Source organism: Nerophis lumbriciformis, linkage group LG11 (assembly GCF_033978685.3).
Source record: "Nerophis lumbriciformis linkage group LG11, RoL_Nlum_v2.1, whole genome shotgun sequence".
In the NCBI taxonomy this organism is placed as follows: Eukaryota; Metazoa; Chordata; class Actinopteri; order Syngnathiformes; family Syngnathidae; genus Nerophis; species Nerophis lumbriciformis.
This window is the reverse complement of record NC_084558.2, coordinates 8471336-8494166: the sequence shown is the minus strand read 5'-3', so window position 1 is coordinate 8494166 and position 22831 is coordinate 8471336. Positions and strand designations below refer to the sequence as shown.

General features: G+C 35.1%; 2 protein-coding genes across 2 annotated transcripts in view; one reads left to right on the top strand and one right to left on the bottom strand.

Annotated features, from left to right (window-relative positions):
- Positions 1-3551, top strand: part of LOC133610834 (cAMP-dependent protein kinase type I-alpha regulatory subunit) — a 30171-nt gene extending 26620 nt beyond the window's left edge. Inside the window, exon 11 of the mRNA XM_061967501.1 lies at positions 1547-3551. Within this exon, the coding sequence (XP_061823485.1) occupies positions 1547-1719 (173 nt within the window). The 3' untranslated portion in view covers positions 1720-3551. The remainder of the gene's footprint in view (positions 1-1546) is intronic.
- Positions 3552-4731: 1180 nt separating this feature from the next.
- fam20a (FAM20A golgi associated secretory pathway pseudokinase) overlaps positions 4732-22831 on the bottom strand; it is a 37663-nt gene continuing 19563 nt past the window's right edge. Inside the window, exons 7-11 of the mRNA XM_061967502.1 lie at positions 19876-20056; positions 19697-19806; positions 19556-19637; positions 19432-19491; positions 4732-7921 (exon numbers count right to left, since the gene is read on the bottom strand). Of these exons, the coding sequence (XP_061823486.1) occupies positions 7666-7921; positions 19432-19491; positions 19556-19637; positions 19697-19806; positions 19876-20056 (689 nt within the window). The 3' untranslated portion in view covers positions 4732-7665. The remainder of the gene's footprint in view (positions 7922-19431; positions 19492-19555; positions 19638-19696; positions 19807-19875; positions 20057-22831) is intronic.

Genomic DNA, 22831 nt, shown 5'->3' with positions numbered 1-22831 from the left:
CAAAAATAAACTTTTCTTGCATGATAATGTCCAGAAAAATTCGCTTTATATTACTATAGAGTCCTTTTAACGAATGAGTTTGATGGTTTATCACAAACCTTAAATGAAATTCCATGGCCACTGTCCTGCTCTCTATATCAACCAGGGTGAGCCCCACCCCTTTCGTGAGCGCACTGAGCGCGGAGTGACCCCTTTTACGCGCCCCCGGCAACAGGGGTGGCAAGCAGGTAAGCTGCGCGGGCGGAGCGCGCGGAGTGACCCATGTTACGAGCCCCCGGCCACGGGGGTGGCGGGCAGGTAAGCTGCTTACCTGCTGCGCGTGACGCCGGCCGCGTCGAAAGCGGACGAGGCGGGGTGTCGGTGCGGTGGGCGCGGTAGTGACCCTGGACGTGCGTCAGGCCCTTCTCGCGGATCGCCTCAGCTACGGCTCCCGGTGGGGCCCTCTCGGGGGAAGGGGCCTCGGTCCCGGACCCCGGCGAGGCGTCGGGGGCCTTCTCCGCTCCGTAAAAGTGTCCATCTCTTTTTTTTTTTTTCTTCTGTTGTGGCATATGCAGCAGGTGCCTGCTCGTTTTTCGTATGTGGGTAACAACATTTAACTATGTATATATATTTCCCAATTGGTTTAACTGCCACCCGCAAAAAAAAAAAAAAAAATAAAAATAAAAAAAATATCTAATTAATCCGCCCGACCCGACCCGCGAGCGGATAAAATCTTATTTTTTTAAATTTCATCCGCCCGATCCGCGGATAATCCGCGGACTCCGCGGTTGTGTCCGCAAACCGCGCATCTCTAATGTGTACGCATAGTGAGAATCACTACTTTAGGGGGAAAACAGTGTCCTATATTCAGGTCACTATGGTAGTAATAACATAGATGTACTGCCTCATAGTGAGGGTTAAGGTGTCTCCATCCATTTTCTACCGCTTGTCCCTTTTGGGATCGCGAGGGGTGCTGGAGCCTATCTCAGCTGCATTTGGGCGGAAGGCGGGGTACACCCTGGACAAGTCGCCACTTCATTGCAGGGCCAACACAGATGGACAACATTCACACTCACATTCACACACTAGGGCCAATTTAGTGTTGCCAATCAACCTATCCCCAGGTGCATGTCTTTGGAGGTGGGAGGAAGCCCACGCAGTCACGGGACAACAAGCAAACTCCACACAGAAAGATCCCTATTCAACATAATTGACCAAACATGGCTCTTTGTTCTTTACACATACATGCATACAAGCTAGCAACAGTATTCAAGGACCTTCATTGTCATACCAGCAGACATCAGCTGAAAAGTAATGCTCTGCGTTCTCAGGAAACCATACTGATGGTGGTTCCTAGAATCCGAACAAAGTCGGTTAAGACAGAATCCCAGTATGCTGCACATTGTTCAGCATCCTGCAATTTATCTGAACTTGTTACTTTATTTTAAAGAAAAGTTACCTGGTTTCCCCGGTCAAGTAAACGTGGTTACTGTGACGAATCCAAAAATCTTGTTAAAAAAAAAAAAAGTTTTTTAAAGTTGCATATGTGTTTTTGTTTGTCGTACAGGTGAGATCGCTCTGCTGATGAACCGCCCGCGTGCCGCCACCGTGGTCGCCCGCGGGCCCCTGAAGTGCGTCAAGCTGGACCGGCCTCGCTTCGAGCGCGTCCTGGGGCCATGTTCAGACATCCTCAAACGCAACATCCAACAGTACAACAGCTTCGTCTCGCTGTCGGTCTGAAGGTGCTCGCTCGCCTCCGCCGCCCTATTCCCCCCCCCCCCAATCCTTCCTTCCTCTCTGCTCCTTTTAGACCCAGGATCCACCAAATGCAATTTGCTTTCCGCCACTGTCTTCCTCCCCTAGCCCTCCCCCTTGCCCCCCACTTCTCACCCCTCTTTTCTTTCATGGTTACCACCTGTCACGCCAGGGTGACTTTTTAGCCGTTCACCAGCGCTTGTACCAGCTGCTGTAACGTTACCGTGTAGGCACAGTTGCATCCCGCTCCCTATGTCATATAGCTGCTGGTCCCGCTTTGTTCGAAGCAACGCAGAGCAAAGATGGCTAGGATGTTCGATGTGGGCTCTCAAAAGACAGGACAATCAAAAACCTCACATGACTAATTTGTTCCGCCCGTCCCATCACAGACACACACAGCAGGCGTGACCGTAGAAGACCAAATGTTGAAACTTGTGGTCGGTAGGACGAGATGATAGCCAGATTGAGGATTTCAAAAAGTCGGGTTTTAGTGTGCAGCTCGCAGGCTGGTGCCAAATGTTTATAACAAGGTGGAAAATGTTACCTATTATTTGGCGCCTAAAACAGGAAGTCTTTTTTTTTTTTTTTTTTTTTTTTTTTTTTTAACTCTTTTTGTCCTAATCAATAGAACAACTCTACAAGAACTGCCTTGAGGAGAAATATCTTCAAAAAAAAAGTGGGGGAAACAAACTCAAAAGTATTGTGTATTTCAGTATTGGTTTTTTTTTAGTACACACCAAATAACTTGGTCACTCTTATGCTCTGGTTTGTAATCTAGTTAATGATCATCAGCGCAATGATTATTATGATTAAACTTATGGTTTGGCGTGATGGTGATCTTTAAAAACTCTGTCTTTTGTAAACACTTATTTTTCCATAAATTCTATTTTAGGTGTCCAGTGCCACAAAGTAAATAAATGCTTCTTGTTGATTGATTGACACAGCAGTATGTAATTGTATTGTGTAAAAATGGGTTCCAACCTCCCCCTCTCCCCTTCCCAAGTAGATAAAATGTATAGAAACATATTTCAGGACATCAGACATGTTGCTGGTGCGGATATTTATTTAAAATTTAGCTTTTTTGCCAACTGGATCAGCTTGTGATTTTTCTCTGCGCTTTTTTTATTTCAATTTTTTAAGCATGATGTTGTTTGACATCCACAATACAATGATCAGCAGTGTGTGTACAAAATACTGTGCAACTGGCCCCCTGCAGCTTTGTGCAGAAGCGTGGAAATTTGATTTATGACCCCATGACTATTTAGATGGCCTATCAACCGTCGCTCCCACTTCATTGTCTGTCTGTTTCCAATCAGTGCTGTTTCTGAAAAGGTTAGAGTTTATTCGGATTGCAGCGTTGTCATCTTGGTTGGACATGATTGTTTTCTTTAGCTGATTATCTTCACATGTTGCCCTCCCCTTCAGGCGATCCTTGTGGATTTTGTCACTTCCTGTTCAACTCACTCCACAGGAAACATCCATTTGATAGAGACAAAGGTGTACGTCAGACTAATGTAAATAGCTGCAACATCAGCATCGGTTTTAAATGTTTTAGCCACGCTGCAATCGTCCCGGTTTGCCTTAGCTGACCTTCCCTGGGCTTACAGTAGTTGTCAGTCACTCCTGCCGGTTCCCGACCTTCAAGCGGGTTGGTTTTTGGGCCTGCAGTGCGCTGAACTGCAAGGTGATCAGAGGACCATTCTTTTTCTATACTTAACCCTGTATTCAGTTTGACCTTCTATATGTGCAAATATGTTTATTCTTTTTTGGTATAGATTGTTCCAGATGGCAGTTTAAGCAATAAAAAAGTAAAAAGAGTTGTTGTGAGTGTTCTTTTTTATTTATAAATGTGTGTGGGTGTGTATAATTTGTACTTTAACCACATGGTGGATACATTTGATTTGTCTATTATATAAGGAACCTTTCTTCCAACCAAAAACAATGTCAAAATTAAAAATATCTTTTACTTATCTTTTTTATAAAGTATAATCTTTTTTTTTTTTTTTTTACTATTAATTATAAATTATTTCTGCCAACCAAAACACATTCATATAATGCACAAAAAAATAATTATATTGTTCTTAATTTTTTTTTACAGATTTTTTGCATCCTAGATTTTTTGTCCTGTTCATTATAAAACAATATAACAATGCATTCATATTTTAAAATATCTTGTACTTGTATTTTTATTCTAAGTATATTTTTTTGCATTATATATTTGTCTATTCATTATAAAGTATTTATGTCAACCAAAACACTATTAAATAAAATAAATCTTGTACTTGCCTTTTTTTTTTTACAGAGTATACTTTTTTTTGTGCATTATATACTTTTTTGTTCATTATAAAATATTTGTCAACCAAAACACAATAATATAATATAAAACATATCTTATATTTTTATGAAGTATGTTTTTTTGCACCATATTTGTTCATCATAACATTATTCTGCCCTCCAAAACACATTGATAAACTATAAAAACAAAGAATATCTTGTACATGCCTTTTTTTTTTCAACAAAAGTAACTGTTTTGCATTGTATAGTTTTTGTCCATTATGAAATATTTATTTCAATCCAAACACAATATAAAAATATCTGATCTTTTTTATGAAGTATAATTTTTTGCACTGTATAATTTGTGTATTTTAAAAATTTTCTGCCATCCAAAACATATTGATATAATATAAAAACAAATGTCTTGTATTGAACTTTTTTTTTTTTTTTTTTTTGACAAATTATACTTTTTTGCACTCTAATTGTTTGTTCACTATAAAATATTCTGCAAACCAAAACACATTGATATCACATAAAAACAAAAAATGTTGTACTTACCTTTTTTTTTTTTTTTTTTTTTTTTTTTTTTACAAAGTATAATTTTTTGCATTATATTTATTTTTTGTTTATTATGAAATATTTATTCCAACCAAAACACATTGGCATAATATAAAAACAAAACAAATCCTGTACTTACTTTTTTTTACAAACACGTTTTGTCTGTTTTCAAATATTTCTGCCAACCAAAACGTAGTCATATAATGTAAAAAAAAAAAAAGAAGAAAAGTCTATTGTACTTATTTTTTTTATTTTACAATGTATATATTTTTTGCATTATACAATTTTGAATTACTAGTAATAAGAGCTAGTGTCTGTCAGTCCAAGTAATACAGATGTATTGATGAGCTTCCCCGCTGCTTAATGCATCATAATCAAAACAGGCCTTTAACAAAACAACATTTAAACCGTAATTTTTCTCAGTTAATAGATTAATGAATTCATAAAATAAATCCTCAGTACAACTGTATTACTATATTCTGTCCAGTAGAAGGTGGTAATTCTGAACTGAACAATCCAGCAAAGGCAAAGAATAGGCGGACAATCAGTAAAATAAATAAAAGGGAACGATAAGCATTTATAATGGTGTCGTAATAATGCTTATCCTTTTTTGGTATAGATTGTTCCAGATGTCAGTTTACACTATAAAAATAATTTTTAAATCGGGTGAGTGGTGTATATCCCATTAGTTACCAACATCGGCTTTTAGATGGAGACAGTGCTCAAATTGGAATTCTATTCACTAAAGTATTTGAAGTGTCAAAAGTTGGAGCTAACTGTTTTGATGACATTCAGACTTTACTTAAATCAATAACGGAGCAGCAGCTCCTCATCCGTGACTCACTAGTCGCAACAACAACGCCGGAAATGTGTCCCGTGAAAAACCGTCTGACCGGAATTCTCTAATAACTAAAGTTCCGTGGGTGAATAATGTAAACCCACTACACCGGTAGTTTTTAGCACTTCCATAGCGAGTCTACTGACAGATATAAGTTAGAACTGTACATGACTTTATATTAGAAACGGCAACAGCGGAGGATGAATGCCACATAACAAGAAGATAGAGAAAAGGAAGAAGCTTATCGACTAAGGCATCGGCACGAACTACAATGGCGGACGCGTGCAAATTTTCAGGACTTATGCAGATCCCAATACACATCAGCAGGTTCCAGAAAATAAGAAAAGTAGGTTTTTCCCAATATTGCGAAACAAAACGCCAGGTAATATGTCTGCTAATAGGTGCCATTTTTCCTTATACACACACCATAATAATACTCGTATGTTGACGACTAGTCAGACGTACTACGAGTACATCTACTAGTCAATCCATCAAGCGGCGCTTCATAGCTTACCAAAGTCGTACTAAAACATGTTGACAGTTTTTTGACCGCCGTGTGTAATGTTCTATATTCTCAAAGGAACATTTAAAGTTTGGTGGTTTTTACTGGCGTCATCTTGCAGTCAATACGTATCGCTTATGTGTGACTGCCATCTACTTGTCACACTGATCATTACACCTTGTACCAAATAAAATACACTATATTGCCAAAAGTGTTTGGCCACCCATCCAAATAATGAGAATCAGGTGTCCTAATCACTTGGCCCGGCCACAGGTGTACAAAATCAAGCACTTAGGCATGGAGACTGTTTCTGCAAACATTTGTGAAAGAATGGGCCGCGCTCAGGAGCTCAGTGATTTCCAGCGTGGAACTGTCATAGGATGTGCAACAAATCCACTCGTGAAATTTCCTCGCTCCTAAATATTCCAAACTCAACTGTCGGCTTTATTATAAGAAAATGGAAGAGTTTGGGAACAACAGCAACTCAGCCACCAAGTGGTAGGCCATGTAAACTGACAGAGGGGTCAGCGGATGCTGAAGCGCATACTGCAAAGACTTTCTGCACAGTCAGTTGCTACAGAGCTTCAAACTTCATGTGACCTTCCAATTAGCCCACGTACTGTGCGCAGAGAGCTTCATGGAATGGGTTTCCATGGTCCAATGCAAAGTGCGGGATGCAGTGGTGTAAAGCACTTCGCCACTGGACTCTAGAGCAGTTCTCTGGAGTGATGAATCACGCTTTTCCATCTGGCAATCTGATGGACGAGTCTGGGTTTGGAGGTTGCCAGGAGAACGCTACATTTCGGACTGCATTGTGCCGAGTGTGAAATTTGGTGGAGGAGGAATTATGGTGTGGGGTTGTTTTTTAGGAGTTGGGCTTGGCCCCTTAGTTCCAGTGAAAGGAACTTTGAATGCTCCAGGATACCAAAACATTTTGGACAATTCCATGCTCCCAACCTTGTGGGAACAGTTTGGAGCGGGCCCCTTCCTCTTCCAACAAGCAAGGTCCATAAAGACATGGATGACAGAGTCTGGTGTGGATGAACTTGACTGGCCTGGACAGAGAAAATCCCTATAAACACACTCCGCAACCTTGTGGACAGCCTTCCCAGAAGAGTTGCAGCTGTAATAGCTGCAAAAGGTGGACCGACATCATGAACCCTATGGGTTAGGAATGGGATGGCACTTCGAGTTCATATGTAAGTCAAAGCAGGTGGCCAAATACTTTTGGCAATATAGTGTAGCTTCGAGGTCGGTAAGCACAGCCAGGATTATTCCATACATTAGGCGCACCGGGTTATAAGCCGCACTTTCGATTTTTGAGAAAATGAAAGTATTTTAAGTGCGCCTTATAGTCTGTAAAATACGGTATTCTATTTATCAAGTTAAAAAAAACCTTTTGCTGCAAAAACTATGACCGCCACAGTTCAGACACACAAACCACTTGGGACTTCAAAACGCCTTCGAACAAAAATGATCTATGTTCAAATGTTCACAAGCAAAAACGCCCATCCAGTGCACCACTGTCTCACAGAGTATGTTAGTCAACCAGTTATTAATCAATCTATAGATATTTGTGGACTAGCATTGACCTTCTCGAGCTTTATCTCTATGGATCTCCAATTACAGAGTCCTTCCACATTATTATTCCCCATATATTATGAGAGTCAAAGCCTATCCATGGCTTGTTCCATTAAAATCGAAACGACTGCACTTCATCATGAAGTCTTAAAAGAAGCAGAGTGACTTTCACGCTCTGCTACCTGCTCTTTTTGCTCAGAGCCTCGGCACGAGGTTTAAAGTCATTGGTGATGACTTGGTCTTTGCCCAGCCTTCGGACGCAGCGCTGGACCACCTTCAGGAGCTTGTGTAACCTGCGGTCCAGGGCTGACAGGTGTGCTTCGGCTAGGATGGGCTGCAAAGGGTCTTTTTGCAGAGACTCCCTCATCACGTCACTCAGCCGGAAATGTGCCTGGGCCAGCAGCTGGAGCCTCAATAGAGTGGAACGCTTTATCCTGTGGCAGGAAAGTGGCGGGGTGTAAGATGAAAGGGTGCAAAGTTGGATGTTTGAGGTTTTATTTTGTAGGTTATAACTGAACAATTGGTTCTTAAAGCTATGATGAAAGCTCTATTCTACTCACAGCCACGACGCATACTTGCATGGTATCTCGTAATGACCCGAATATTACACAATATTTTGTCCTCCAAGAAAAAAGACTGTAAACATTTTCATTGTACATTTACAGTAAACTACGGGCCTTATTAATTACAACATTTTTCTGTGAAATAGGAGTTAATTGCTGTGAAATATAAGGGTAATGCAATTTCTACAGTCATTTTTTGTAATGTTACAGTAAATTGTATTTTACTGTGAAATAACAGTTAAACATTGAAATATAAGGGTATCATATTTTTTTACAATGTTGCAGTAAATTTTGATTTCGGTATTCTACCATGAAATAACAGTTAAACACTGAATTATAAGGGCATCGCAATTTTTACAGTCATTTTGTTGCAATGTTACCGTAACTTAATATCAGTATTTTACTGTGAAATATCAGTTAAACACTGAAATATAAAGGTATCATAATTTTTACAGTCATTTTGTTGCAATGTTACCGTAACTTAATATCAGTATTTTACTGTGAAATAACAGTTAAACACTGAAATATAAGAGCATTGTAATTTTTATAGTCATTTTATTGCAATGTTACCGTAACTTAATATCAGTATTTTACTGTGAAAGAACGGTTAAATACTGAAATATAAGGGTATCATAATTTTTACAGTCATTTTGTTGCAATGTTACCGTAACTTAATATCAGTATTTTACTGTGAAATAGCATTTAAACACTGAAATATAAGGGTATCATAATTTTTACAGTCATTTTGTTGCAATGTTACCGTAACTTAATATCAGTATTTTACTGTGAAATAGCAGTTAAACACTGAAATATAAGAGCATTGTAATTTTTATAGTCATTTTATTGCAATGTTACCGTAACTTAATATCAGTATTTTACTTTGAAAGAACGGTTAAACACTGAAATATAAGGGTATCAAAATTTTTTACAGTAATTTGTTGCAATGTTACCGTGACTTAATATCAGTATTTTACTGTGAAATAACGGTTAAACACTGAAATATAAGGGTATCATAATTTTTACAGTCATTTTGTTGCAATGTTACCGTAACTTAATATCAGTATTTTACTGTGAAATAGCATTTAAACACTGAAATATAAGGGTATCATAATTTTTACAGTCATTTTGTTGCAATGTTACCGTAACTTAATATCAGTATTTTACTGTGAAATAGCAGTTAAACACTGAAATATAAGAGCATTGTAATTTTTATAGTCATTTTATTGCAATGTTACCGTAACTTAATATCAGTATTTTACTTTGAAAGAACGGTTAAACACTGAAATATAAGGGTATCAAAATTTTTTACAGTAATTTGTTGCAATGTTACCGTGACTTAATATCAGTATTTTACTGTGAAATAACGGTTAAACACTGAAATATAAGGGTATCATAATTTTTACAGTCATTTTGTTGCAGTTACCGTAACTTAATATCAGTATTTTACTGTGAAATAGCAGTTAAACACTGAAATATAAGGGTATCATAATTTTTACAGTAATTTGTTGCAATGTTACCGTAACTTAATATCAGTATTTTACTGTGAAATAGCAGTTAAACACTGAAATAAAAGAGCATTGTAATTTTTATAGTCATTTTATTGCAATGTTACCGTAACTTAATATCAGTATTTCACTGTGAAAGAATGGTTAAACACTGAAATATAAGGGTATCATAATTTTTACAGTCATTTTATTGCAATGTTACCGTAACTTAATATCAGTATTTTACTGTGAAAGAACGGTTAAACACTGAAATATAAGGGTATCATAATTTTTACAGTCATTTTGTTGCAATGTTACCGTAACTTAATATCAGTATTTTACGGTACTGTGAAATAGCAGTTAAACACTGAAATAAAAGAGCATTGTAATTTTTATAGTCATTTTATTGCAATGTTACCATAACTTAATATCAGTATTTTACTGTGAAAGAACGGTTAAACACTGAAATATAAGGGTATCATAATTTTTACAGTCATTTTGTTGCAATGTTACCGTAAGTTAATATCAGTATTTTACTGTGAAATAGCAGTTAAACACTGAAATAAAAGAGCATTGTAATTTTTATAGTCATTTTATTGCAATGTTACCGTAACTTAATATCAGTATTTTACTGTGAAAGAACGGTTAAACACTGAAATATAAGGGTATCATAATTTTTACAGTCATTTTGTTGTAATGTTACCGTAACTTAATATCAGTATTTTACTTTGAAAGAACGGTTAAACACTGAAATATAAGGGTATCATAATTTTTTACAGTCATTTTGTTGCAATGTTACTGTAATTTAATATCAGTATTTTGAAATATAAGAGCATTGTAATTTTTATAGTCATTTTATTGCAATGTTACCGTAACTTAATATCAGTACTTTGAAAGAACGGTTAAACACTGAAATATAAGGGTATCAAAATTTTTTACAGTAATTTGTTGCAATGTTACCGGGACTTAATATCAGTATTTTACTGTGAAATAACGGTTAAACACTGAAATATAAGGGTATCATAATTTTTACAGTCATTTTGTTGCAGTTACCGTAACTTAATATCAGTATTTTACTGTGAAATAGCAGTTAAACACTGAAATATAAGGGTATCATAATTTTTACAGTAATTTGTTGCAATGTTACCGTAACTTAATATCAGTATTTTACTGTGAAATAGCAGTTAAACACTGAAATATAAGGGTATCATAATTTTTACAGTAATTTGTTGCAATGTTACCGTAACTTAATATCAGTATTTTACTGTGAAAGAACGGTTAAACACTGAAATATAAAGGTACCATAATTTTTACAGTCATTTTGTTGCAATGTTACCGTAAGTTAATATCAGTATTTTACTGTGAAATAGCAGTTAAACACTGAAATAAAAGAGCATTGTAATTTTTATAGTCATTTTATTGCAATGTTACCATAACTTAATATCAGTATTTTGCTGTGAAAAAACGGTTAAACACTGAAATATAAAGGTATCAGAATTTTTACAGTCATTTTGTTGCAATGTTACCGTAACTTAATATCAGTATTTTACTGTGAAAGAACGGTTTAACACTGAAATATAAGGGTATCATAATTTTTACAGTCATTTTGTTGCAATGTTACCGTAACTTAATATCAGTATTTTACTGTGAAATAGCAGTTAAACACTGAAATAAAAGAGCATTGTAATTTTTATAGTCATTTTATTGCAATGTTACCGTAACTTAATATCAGTATTTTACTGTGAAAGAACGGTTAAACACTGAAATATAAGGGTATCATAATTTTTACAGTCATTTTGTTGCAATGTTACCGTAACTTAATATCAGTATTTTACTTTGAAAGAACGGTTAAACACTGAAATATAAGGGTATCATAATTTTTTACAGTCATTTTGTTGCAATGTTACTGTAATTTAATATCAGTATTTTACTGTGAAATAGCATTTAAACACTGAAATATAAGGGTACCATAATTTTTACAGTCATTTTGTTGCAATGTTACTGTAACTTAATATCAGTATTTTACTGTGAAAGAACGGTTAAACACTGAAATATAAGGGTATCATAATTTTTACAGTCATTTTGTTGCAATGTTACCGTAAGTTAATATCAGTATTTTACTGTGAAATAGCAGTTAAACACTGAAATAAAAGAGCATTGTAATTTTTATAGTCATTTTATTGCAATGTTACCATAACTTAATATCAGTATTTTACTGTGAAAGAACGGTTTAACACTGAAATATAAGGGTATCATAATTTTTTACAGTCATTTTGTTGCAATGTTACTGTAATTTAATATCAGTATTTTACTGTGAAATAGCATTTAAACACTGAAATATAAAGGTACCATAATTTTTACAGTCATTTTGTTGCAATGTTACTGTAGCTTAATATCAGTATTTTACTGTGAAAGAACGGTTAAACACTGAAATATAAGGGTATCATAATTTTTACAGTCATTTTGTTGCAATGATACCGTAACTTAATATCAGTATTTTACTGTGAAATAGCAGTTAAACACTGAAATAAAAGAGCATTGTAATTTTTATAGTCATTTTATTGCAATGTTACCGTAACTTAATATCAGTATTTTACTGTGAAAGAACGGTTAAACACTGAAATATAAGGGTATCATAATTTTTACAGTCATTTTGTTGCAATGTTACCGTAACTTAATATCAGTATTTTACTGTGAAATAGCAGATAAACACTGATTAAAAGAGCATTGTAATTTTTATAGTCATTTTATTGCAATGTTACTGTAACTTAATATCAGTATTTTACTCTGAAATAGCATTTAAACGCTGAAATATAAGGGTACCATAATTTTTACAGTCATTTTGTTGCAATGTTACCGTAACTTAATATCAGTATTTTACTGTGAAAGAACGGTTAAACACTGAAATATAAATAAATAAATAAATGGGTTGTACTTGTATAGCGCTTTTCTACCTTCAAGGTACTCAAAGCGCTTTTGACACTACTTCCACATTTACCCATTCACACACACATTCACACACTGATGGAGGGAGCTGCCATGCAAGGCGCTAACCAGCACCCATCAGGAGCAAGGGTGAAGTGTCTTGCTCAGGACACAACGGACATGACGAGGTTGGTACTAGGTGGGGATTGAACCAGGGACCCTCGGGTTGCGCACGGCCACTCTCCCACTGCGCCACGCCGTCCCTAGGGTATCAACATTTTTTACAGTAATTTGTTGCAATGTTACCGTGACTTAATATCAGTATTTTACTGTGAAATAACGGTTAAACACTGAAGTATAAGGGTATCATAATTTTTACAGTCATTTTGTTGCAATGTTACTGTAACTTAATATCAGTATTTTACTGTGAAAGAACGGTTAAATACTGAAATATAAGGGTATCATAATTTTTACAGTCATTTTGTTGCAATGATACCGTAACTTAATATCAGTATTTTACTGTGAAATAGCAGTTAAACACTGAAATAAAAGAGCATTGTAATTTTTATAGTCATTTTATTGCAATGTTACCGTAACTTAATATCAGTATTTTACTGTGAAAGAACGGTTAAACACTGAAATATAAGGGTATCATAATTTTTACAGTCATTTTATTGCAATGTTACCGTAACTTAATATCAGTATTTTACTGTGAAAGAACGGTTAAACACTGAAATATAAGGGTATCATAATTTTTACAGTCATTTTGTTGCAATGTTACCGTAACTTAATATCAGTATTTTACTGTGAAATAGCAGTTAAACACTGAAATATAAGGGTATCATAATTTTTACAGTAATTTGTTGCAATGTTACCGTAACTTAATATCAGTATTTTACTGTGAAATAGCAGTTAAACACTGAAATAAAAGAGCATTGTAATTTTTATAGTCATTTTATTGCAATGTTACCGTAACTTAATATCAGTATTTCACTGTGAAAGAACGGTTAAACACTGAAATATAAAGGTACCATAATTTTTACAGTCATTTTGTTGCAATGTTACCGTAAGTTAATATCAGTATTTTACTGTGAAATAGCAGTTAAACACTGAAATAAAAGAGCATTGTAATTTTTATAGTCATTTTATTGCAATGTTACCATAACTTAATATCAGTATTTTGCTGTGAAAAAACGGTTAAACACTGAAATATAAAGGTATCAGAATTTTTACAGTCATTTTGTTGCAATGTTACCGTAACTTAATATCAGTATTTTACTGTGAAAGAACGGTTTAACACTGAAATATAAGGGTATCATAATTTTTACAGTCATTTTGTTGCAATGTTACCGTAACTTAATATCAGTATTTTACTGTGAAATAGCAGTTAAACACTGAAATAAAAGAGCATTGTAATTTTTATAGTCATTTTATTGCAATGTTACCGTAACTTAATATCAGTATTTTACTTTGAAAGAACGTTTAAACACTGAAATATAAGGGTATCATAATTTTTTACAGTCATTTTGTTGCAATGTTACTGTAATTTAATATCAGTATTTTACTGTGAAATAGCAGTTAAACACTGAAATATAAAGGTACCATAATTTTTACAGTCATTTTGTTGCAATGTTACTGTAACTTAATATCAGTATTTTACTGTGAAAGAACGGTTAAACACTGAAATATAAGGGTATCATAATTTTTACAGTCATTTTGTTGCAATGATACCGTAACTTAATATCAGTATTTTACTGTGAAATAGCAGTTAAACACTGAAATAAAAGAGCATTGTAATTTTTATAGTCATTTTATTGCAATGTTACCGTAACTTAATATCAGTATTTTACTGTGAAAGAACGGTTAAACACTGAAATATAAGGGTATCATAATTTTTACAGTAATTTGTTGCAATGTTACCGTAACTTAATATCAGTATTTTACTGTGAAAAAATGGTTAAACACTGAAATATAAAGGTATCATAATTTTTACAGTCATTTTGTTGCAATGTTACCATAAGTTAATATCAGTATTTTACTGTGAAATAGCAGTTAAACACTGAAATAAAACAGCATTGTAATTTTTATAGTCATTTTGTTGCAATGTTACCGTAACTTAATATCAGTATTTTACTGTGAAATAGCAGATAAACACTGATTAAAAGAGCATTGTAATTTTTATAGTCATTTTATTGCAATGTTACTGTAACTTAATATCAGTATTTTATTCTGAAATAGCATTTAAACGCTGAAATATAAGGGTACCATAATTTTTACAGTCATTTTGTTGCAATGTTACCGTAACTTAATATCAGTATTTTACTGTGAAAGAACGGTTAAACACTGAAATATAAGGGTATCATAATTTTTACAGTAATTTGTTGCAATGTTACCGTAACTTAATATCAGTATTTTACTGTGAAATAGCAGATAAACACTGAAATATAAGGGTATCATAATTTTTACAGTCATTTTGTTGCAATGTTACTGTAACTTAATATCAGTATTTTACTGTGAAAGAACGGTTAAACACTGAAATATAAGGGTATCATAATTTTTACAGTCATTTTGTTGCAATGATACCGTAACTTAATATCAGTATTTTACTGTGAAATAGCAGTTAAACACTGAAATAAAAGAGCATTGTAATTTTTATAGTCATTTTATTGCAATGTTACCGTAACTTAATATCAGTATTTTACTGTGAAAGAACGGTTAAACACTGAAATATAAGGGTATCATAATTTTTACAGTAATTTGTTGCAATGTTACCGTAACTTAATATCAGTATTTTACTGTGAAAAAATGGTTAAACACTGAAATATAAAGGTATCATAATTTTTACAGTCATTTTGTTGCAATGTTACCATAAGTTAATATCAGTATTTTACTGTGAAATAGCAGTTAAACACTGAAATAAAACAGCATTGTAATTTTTATAGTCATTTTGTTGCAATGTTACCGTAACTTAATATCAGTATTTTACTGTGAAATAGCAGATAAACACTGATTAAAAGAGCATTGTAATTTTTATAGTCATTTTATTGCAATGTTACTGTAACTTAATATCAGTATTTTATTCTGAAATAGCATTTAAACGCTGAAATATAAGGGTACCATAATTTTTACAGTCATTTTGTTGCAATGTTACCGTAACTTAATATCAGTATTTTACTGTGAAAGAACGGTTAAACACTGAAATATAAGGGTATCATAATTTTTACAGTAATTTGTTGCAATGTTACCGTAACTTAATATCAGTATTTTACTGTGAAATAGCAGATAAACACTGAAATATAAGGGTATCATAATTTTTACAGTCATTTTGTTGCAATGTTACTGTAACTTAATATCAGTATTTTACTGTGAAAGAACAGTTAAACACTGAAATATAAGGGTATCATAATTTTTACAGTCATTTTGTTGCAATGATACCGTAACTTAATATCAGTATTTTACTGTGAAATAGCAGTTAAACACTGAAATAAAAGAGCATTGTAATTTTTATAGTCATTTTATTGCAATGTTACCGTAACTTAATATCAGTATTTTACTGTGAAAGAACGGTTAAACACTGAAATATAAGAGTATCATAATTTTTACAGTAATTTGTTGCAATGTTACCGTAACTTAATATCAGTATTTTACTGTGAAAAAATGGTTAAACACTGAAATATAAAGGTATCATAATTTTTACAGTCATTTTGTTGCAATGTTACCATAAGTTAATATTAGTATTTTACTGTGAAATAGCAGATAAACACTGATTAAAAGAGCATTGTAATTTTTATAGTCATTTTGTTGCAATGTTACCGTAACTTAATATCAGTATTTTACTGTGAAATAGCAGATAAACACTGATTAAAAGAGCATTGTAATTTTTATAGTCATTTTATTGCAATGTTACTGTAACTTAATATCAGTATTTTACTCTGAAATAGCATTTAAACGCTGAAATATAAGGGTACCATAATTTTTACAGTCATTTTGTTGCAATGTTACCGTAACTTAATATCAGTATTTTACTGTGAATGAACGGTTAAACACTGAAATACAAGGGTATCATAATTTTTACAGTCATTTTGTTGCAATGTTACCCTAACTTAATATCAGTATTTTACTGTGAAATAGCATTTAAACACTGAAATATAAGGCCATCGTCATTTTTACACTCATTTTGTTGCAATGTTACAGTAAATCTAAATATCCGTATTTCACTGTGTAATAACAGTTACATGCTATGACATCTTGGTCAATTTTCACAGTGTGTATACATGAAAACCAAAAGGTGTTGCCAAAAGCTTTCTCCCCACGTGTTTCAGAGTTTTTCTTCCTTTCACTCACACAGATGCTCAAAGGTTGCGCAAGTTGAATTAATGAGTGATTGTCGAATGTTTTCCTTCCATATGGTGTTTACATTGTATAATGCAGGGGTGTCAAACTAATTTTAGACGGGGCGCCACATGGAGACAAATCTACTCCCGAGTGGGCCGGACTGGTAAAATCACGGCACGATGACTTAAAAATAAAGACAACTTCAGATTGTTTTCTTTTTGTTTAAAAATAGAACAAGCACATTCTGAAATTGTACAAATCATAATGTTGTTGTTGTTTTTTTTTTGTTTTTTTTACAATTACCTGTTGTGGTTAATAGTATACATTAGAGATGCGCGGTTTGCGGACACAACCGCGGAGTCCGCGGATTATCCGCGGATCGGGCGGATGAAATTAAAAAAACTAAGATTTTATCCGCTCGCGGGTCGGGTCGGGCGGATTAATTTTTTTTTTATTTTTTTTTTTTGCGGGTGGCAGTTAAACCAATTCGGAAATATATATACATAGTTAAATGTTGTTAACCACATACGAAAAACGAGCAGGCACCTGCTGCATATGCCACAACAGAAGAAAAAAAAAGAAAAGAGATGGACACTTTTACGGAGCGGAGAAGGGACGCCTCGCCGGGGTCCGGGACCGAGGCCCCTTCCCCCGAGAGGGCCCCACCGGGAGCCGTAGCTGAGGCGATCCGCGAGAAGGGCCCGACGCACGTCCAGGGTCACTACCGCGCCCACCGCACCGACACCCCGCCTCGTCCGCTTTCGCCGCGGCCGGCGTCACGCGCAGCAGGTAAGCAGCTTACCTGCCCGCCACCCCCGTGGCCGGGGGCTCGTAACATGGGTCACTCCGCGCGCTCCGCCCGCGCAGCTTACCTGCTTGCCACCCCTGTTGCCGGGGGCGCGTAACAGGGGTCACTCCGCGCGTAGTGCGCTCATGAAAGGGGTGGGGCTCACCCTGGTTGATATAGAGAGCAGGACGGTGGCCATGGAAGTTGGAACCCGCTAAGGAGTGTGTAACAACCCACCTGCCGAATCAACTAGCCCTGAAAATGGATGGCGCTGGAGCGTGGGCCCATATCTGGCCGTCGCCGGCAGCGAGACGCGCTTGGAGGTGCGCTCAGCGCGGCTCCCATATGATTGCGCACTGGTGTGCGTCTGGGTCGTGACAGCGTGGCACGCGAATGTCTGTGCATTGGATCAGTCTCCTTTCTTTAACAGGCAAAAGCTTTATAACCTCACCATACCTGCCAACTTTTAAATCAGAAAAACCTAGTAGCCAGGGTCCAAGGGCCGCAGGCCCCGGTAGGTCCAGGACAAAGTCCTGGTGGAGGGTTCAGGGCTTCGCCCCCCGACGCAAAATGACTATTAGCATTCAGACAGGTTAAAATGTTGCTAAAACCATCACTTTTCTATCAGTCACAGTGACTTTTCAAAACAAAAATATTACAGCAAAAATCTTTTGGGTTGATTGACATGTTTATTCTGTACGCTAACTTCAATAGTTTGAAATTATTTTGACAGTTAATGCCAGTTATCCTGTCAACCTTTCACAAGACTTCAATTTGTTAATTGAAAGTATAAATAGTATAAACACTTTTTACAGTATGTCGTGCTGTGAAATACAGCCGACAGGCTTGCGCATGCATGGTGCAGGAGAACAAAGGACTTCTTTCATTTAAGGTTTGTGATAAACCATCAAACTCATTCGTTAAAAGGACTCTATAGTAATATAAAGCGAATTTTTCTGGACATTATCATGCAAGAAAAGTTTATTTTTGGGATCGCGATCACCGCGTAATGATTTTTAAAGGTTGCATTACATTATTAACTGTCCCATGTGATCAGCCAGTGCGATTGGAAGTCCATGCTCAATTATTGCCTCCGTAAATAAAACTTCGGCATTTATCACATCCAAAGAATCTGTTTGGGCGACGAAAAACGTTGAAAGTTTTCCACTTGTATCGCTAGCAACGGCATTAGACTTGTTTTTTTGTCCCAACGTGGTCTTTTACATCGCTAATTCCTCCGTGTCCGATCGAAAAATCTTGTCTGCACAAGGTGCAATTCGCGTAGTTTTCACCCTTTTTTTTAAATGTTTTATTAATATTAGATATATAACAACGGGCGGATGGTGGGCGGGTGCAGTTCTGCTCAAACGTTACATCGGGTGGATGGCGGATGGTTGACGACTTTCTGACGCGGTTGCGGATGAAATAATTGCCTATCCGCGCATCTCTAGTATATATACTTTATTTGTCGTTATTTATATTTTCTGAATAAATTATGTGATAATGTTCTTTAGTCAACTCATTGGTGTTCATTTTCAATCTATCAAGATGAAAAAAAGTATATCAAAATCAAATTACAGGATGTTATTTATGTAGTTTGATCATTTTCCTCGACTGATGTACCAACATCATGTGGTTTATTTTGTACATATGTAGCATCATCTACAAAGATACAAAGAATTGCTATTGCGACATCCAGTGGACACATTTAGAACAGCTGTTTTTCTTATTCAAAAACTCATCCCGCGGGCCGGATAAAACCTGTTCGCGGGCCCTCGGGTCATATGTTTGACACGTCTGTCTTAATGCATGAAAATGAAGATGTCCCTGCACCGTGGCATCATACTTACATGCAGCACTGAGACAGTGGAGCCAGGATAGAGATCTCATCTTGGCTGTGCTTCCCAAATCTACCATCACATAAACGTATGATCATTAGAGCATTTTGGAGCATATTGTGTTCCGCTTTCTCACCCTCTGGCATTGTCCAAGTGGAGAAGAAAACCTTCGTCGCCAAATTTGGTGAAGATCTCATAGTGGTGCCGGTCCATGTTGCCTGCATGACAAAGACGTGTTGAACCAACGCAGTGAGAATGTGGGGTTGATAATTATTACCCATCAGGAAGTCAAAGATGGACATGTCGATGATGTTGAGGAGGCGGTTGCCTGAGTTGTAAGGGTAAAGCTTCTTTATGGTGTCACAGTAGAGCGGATTCACCTCCCATCTTTAAGACCAACACCAATAAATATGCAAGATTTGTGTACCTATCATGATGTTTTATGATGAGTCTTACTCTTCCTGCCTGGTGAAGGAGTAGGAGCGTATCCAGGGGTTGGGGATGGAGATGCGGGGGGCGATGCTGAGGCCTGGCAGGTAGGCAGACAGGGAGCCCTCCAGCAGGTCGGGGGTTCCGCATACTGCATATTCCGTCTTACACATGTACAGGCATTTGGCAAAAAAACATGTGTTGTTTGCTGTTTGGAGAGAGAAAAAAAAGATTATTTAGTTTCTTATTTAGAAATATTTAAAGATGTGTATCCTTAGCAAATTTGCACATGCATTAATCATTCAACAATAACACTATCAAACAATGTTAATGTATTATTTAAATACTCTGTATTTATGTAGTGTCAACATTTTAATTATCTTTTACTTACTTTACTTTTAAAATATTTTTTTTGCACAGTAAAATGTTTGTTTTTTGGTGATCATATTACATTTTTTTCTGCTAACAAAAACGCATTAAAATAATGTAAAAAAAAAAATGTGTCTTTATTTTTTTGCAAAGTATACCTTATTTCTGTGTATTATAACATGTTTTCTGCCAACCAAAATGCATTACTATAAAGTAAAAAATTAAATCATATTGCACCTATATTTTGTTTACTTTTTAAAATCATTTTTGCATAATAAGAATGCAGCTGAGATAGGCTCCAGCACCCCCCCCCCCCCGCTACCCTGAAAGAGACAAGCGGTAGAAAATGTCTTAAAACTCATTTGTATACTCTAGCCTTTAAATAGCCCCCCTGTTAGACCAGTTGATCTGCCGTTTCTTTTCTTTTCTCCTCTGCTCCCCTTTTCCTTGAGGGGGGGGCACAGGTCCGGTGGCCATGGATGAAGTGCTGGCTGTCCAGAGTCGGGACTCGGGGTGGACCGCTCGCCTGTGCATCGGCTGGGAACATCTCTGCGCTGCTGACCCGTCTCCGTTCGGGATGGTGTCCTGCTGGCCCCACTATGGACTGGACTCTTACTATTACCGTATGTTGGATCCACTATGGACTGGACTCTCACAATATTATGTCAGACCCACTCGACATCCATTGCTTTCGGTCTCCCCTAGAGGGGGGGGGTTACCCACATATGCGGTCCTCTCCAAGGTTTCTCATAGTCATTCACATCGACGTCCCACTGGGGTGAGTTTTTCCTTGCCCGTATGTGGGCTTTGTACCGAGGATGTCGTTGTGGCTTGTGCAGCCCTTTGAGACACTTGTGATTTAGGGCTATATAAATAAAGATTGATTGATTGATTGATTGATAGAAAATGGATGGATAATAAATGTTTGTCATTTTGTAAATTTTTTCTGCCAACAAAAATGCATTAAATATTTTTTAAGTATACATTTTTTGGCGTTTTATAACATTTTTCTGCCAACCAAAACACAATAATATAATGTAAAAAAACAATTATCTGGTACCTATCTTTTTTAACCTTTTTAAGATGTTTTTTTTTTTTTTTTTTTGCATATGTTTCTGTTTTTCCTGTCATCATACATGTTTTCTGCCAACAAAAATGCATTAAAATAATGTAAAAACTATCCGTCTTTTTTGTTAAGTATATTTTCTTTGAGTTTATAATTTTTTCTGTGTATTATAACATTTTTCTGCTAACCAAAACGCATTAATATAATGTAAAAATAAATAAATAATTATCTCGTACTTATCTTCTTTAACCTTTTTAAAATGTTTTTTGCATAATAATATTGCAGTTTTTCCTGTCATCGTACATGTTTTCTGCCAACAAAAATGCATTAAAATAATGTAGAAACTATCTATCTTTTTTATTAAGTATATATTTTTTGAGTTTTATAATTTTGTTCTGTATATTGTAACATTTTTCTGCCAACCAAAACACATTAATATAATGCAAACAAAAAAATTATTATCTTGTACCTATCTTTTTTAACCTTTTTAAAATGTTCTTTGCATAATAATGTTGCTGTTTTTCCTGTCATCATACATACTTTCTGCCAACCAAAATGCATTACTATAAAGTAAAAAATTAAATCATATTGCACCTATATTTTGTTTACTTTTTAAAATCATTTTTGGATAATAAGAATGCAGCTGAGATAGGCTCCAGCACCCCCCCGCTACCCTGAAAGAGACAAGCGGTAGAAAATGGATGGATAATAAATGTTTGTCATTTTGTAAATTTTTTCTGCCAACAAAAATGCATTAAATATTTTTTAAGTATACATTTTTTGGCGTTTTATAACATTTTTCTGCCAACCAAAACACAATAATATAATGTAAAAAAACAATTATCTGGTACCTATCTTTTTTAACCTTTTTAAGATGTTTTTTGTTTGTTTTTGCATATGTTTCTGTTTTTCCTGTCATCATACATGTTTTCTGCCAACAAAAATGCATTAAAATAATGTAAAAACTATCCGTCTTTTTTGTTAAGTATATTTTCTTTGAGTTTATAATTTTTTCTGTGTATTATAACATTTTTCTGCTAACCAAAACGCATTAATATAATGTAAAAATAAATAAATAATTATCTCGTACTTATCTTCTTTAACCTTTTTAAAATGTTTTTTGCATAATAATATTGCAGTTTTTCCTGTCATCGTACATGTTTTCTGCCAACAAAAATGCATTAAAATAATGTAGAAACTATCTATCTTTTTTATTAAGTATATATTTTTTGAGTTTTATAATTTTGTTCTGTATATTGTAACATTTTTCTGCCAACCAAAACACATTAATATAATGTAAACAAAAAAATAATTATCTTGTACCTATCTTTTTTAACCTTTTTAAAATGTTCTTTGCATAATAATGTTGCTGTTTTTCCTGTCATCATACATACTTTCTGCCAACAAAAATGCATTGAAATAATGTAAAAATCTTTTTTTGCAAAGTGTAACTTTTTTGCATTGTATATATTTTTTTCCTGTTCATTATTTTTTTCCCCCTGTTCATTATAACAAACACATTATAACCAAAACACACTAAGAAATTTA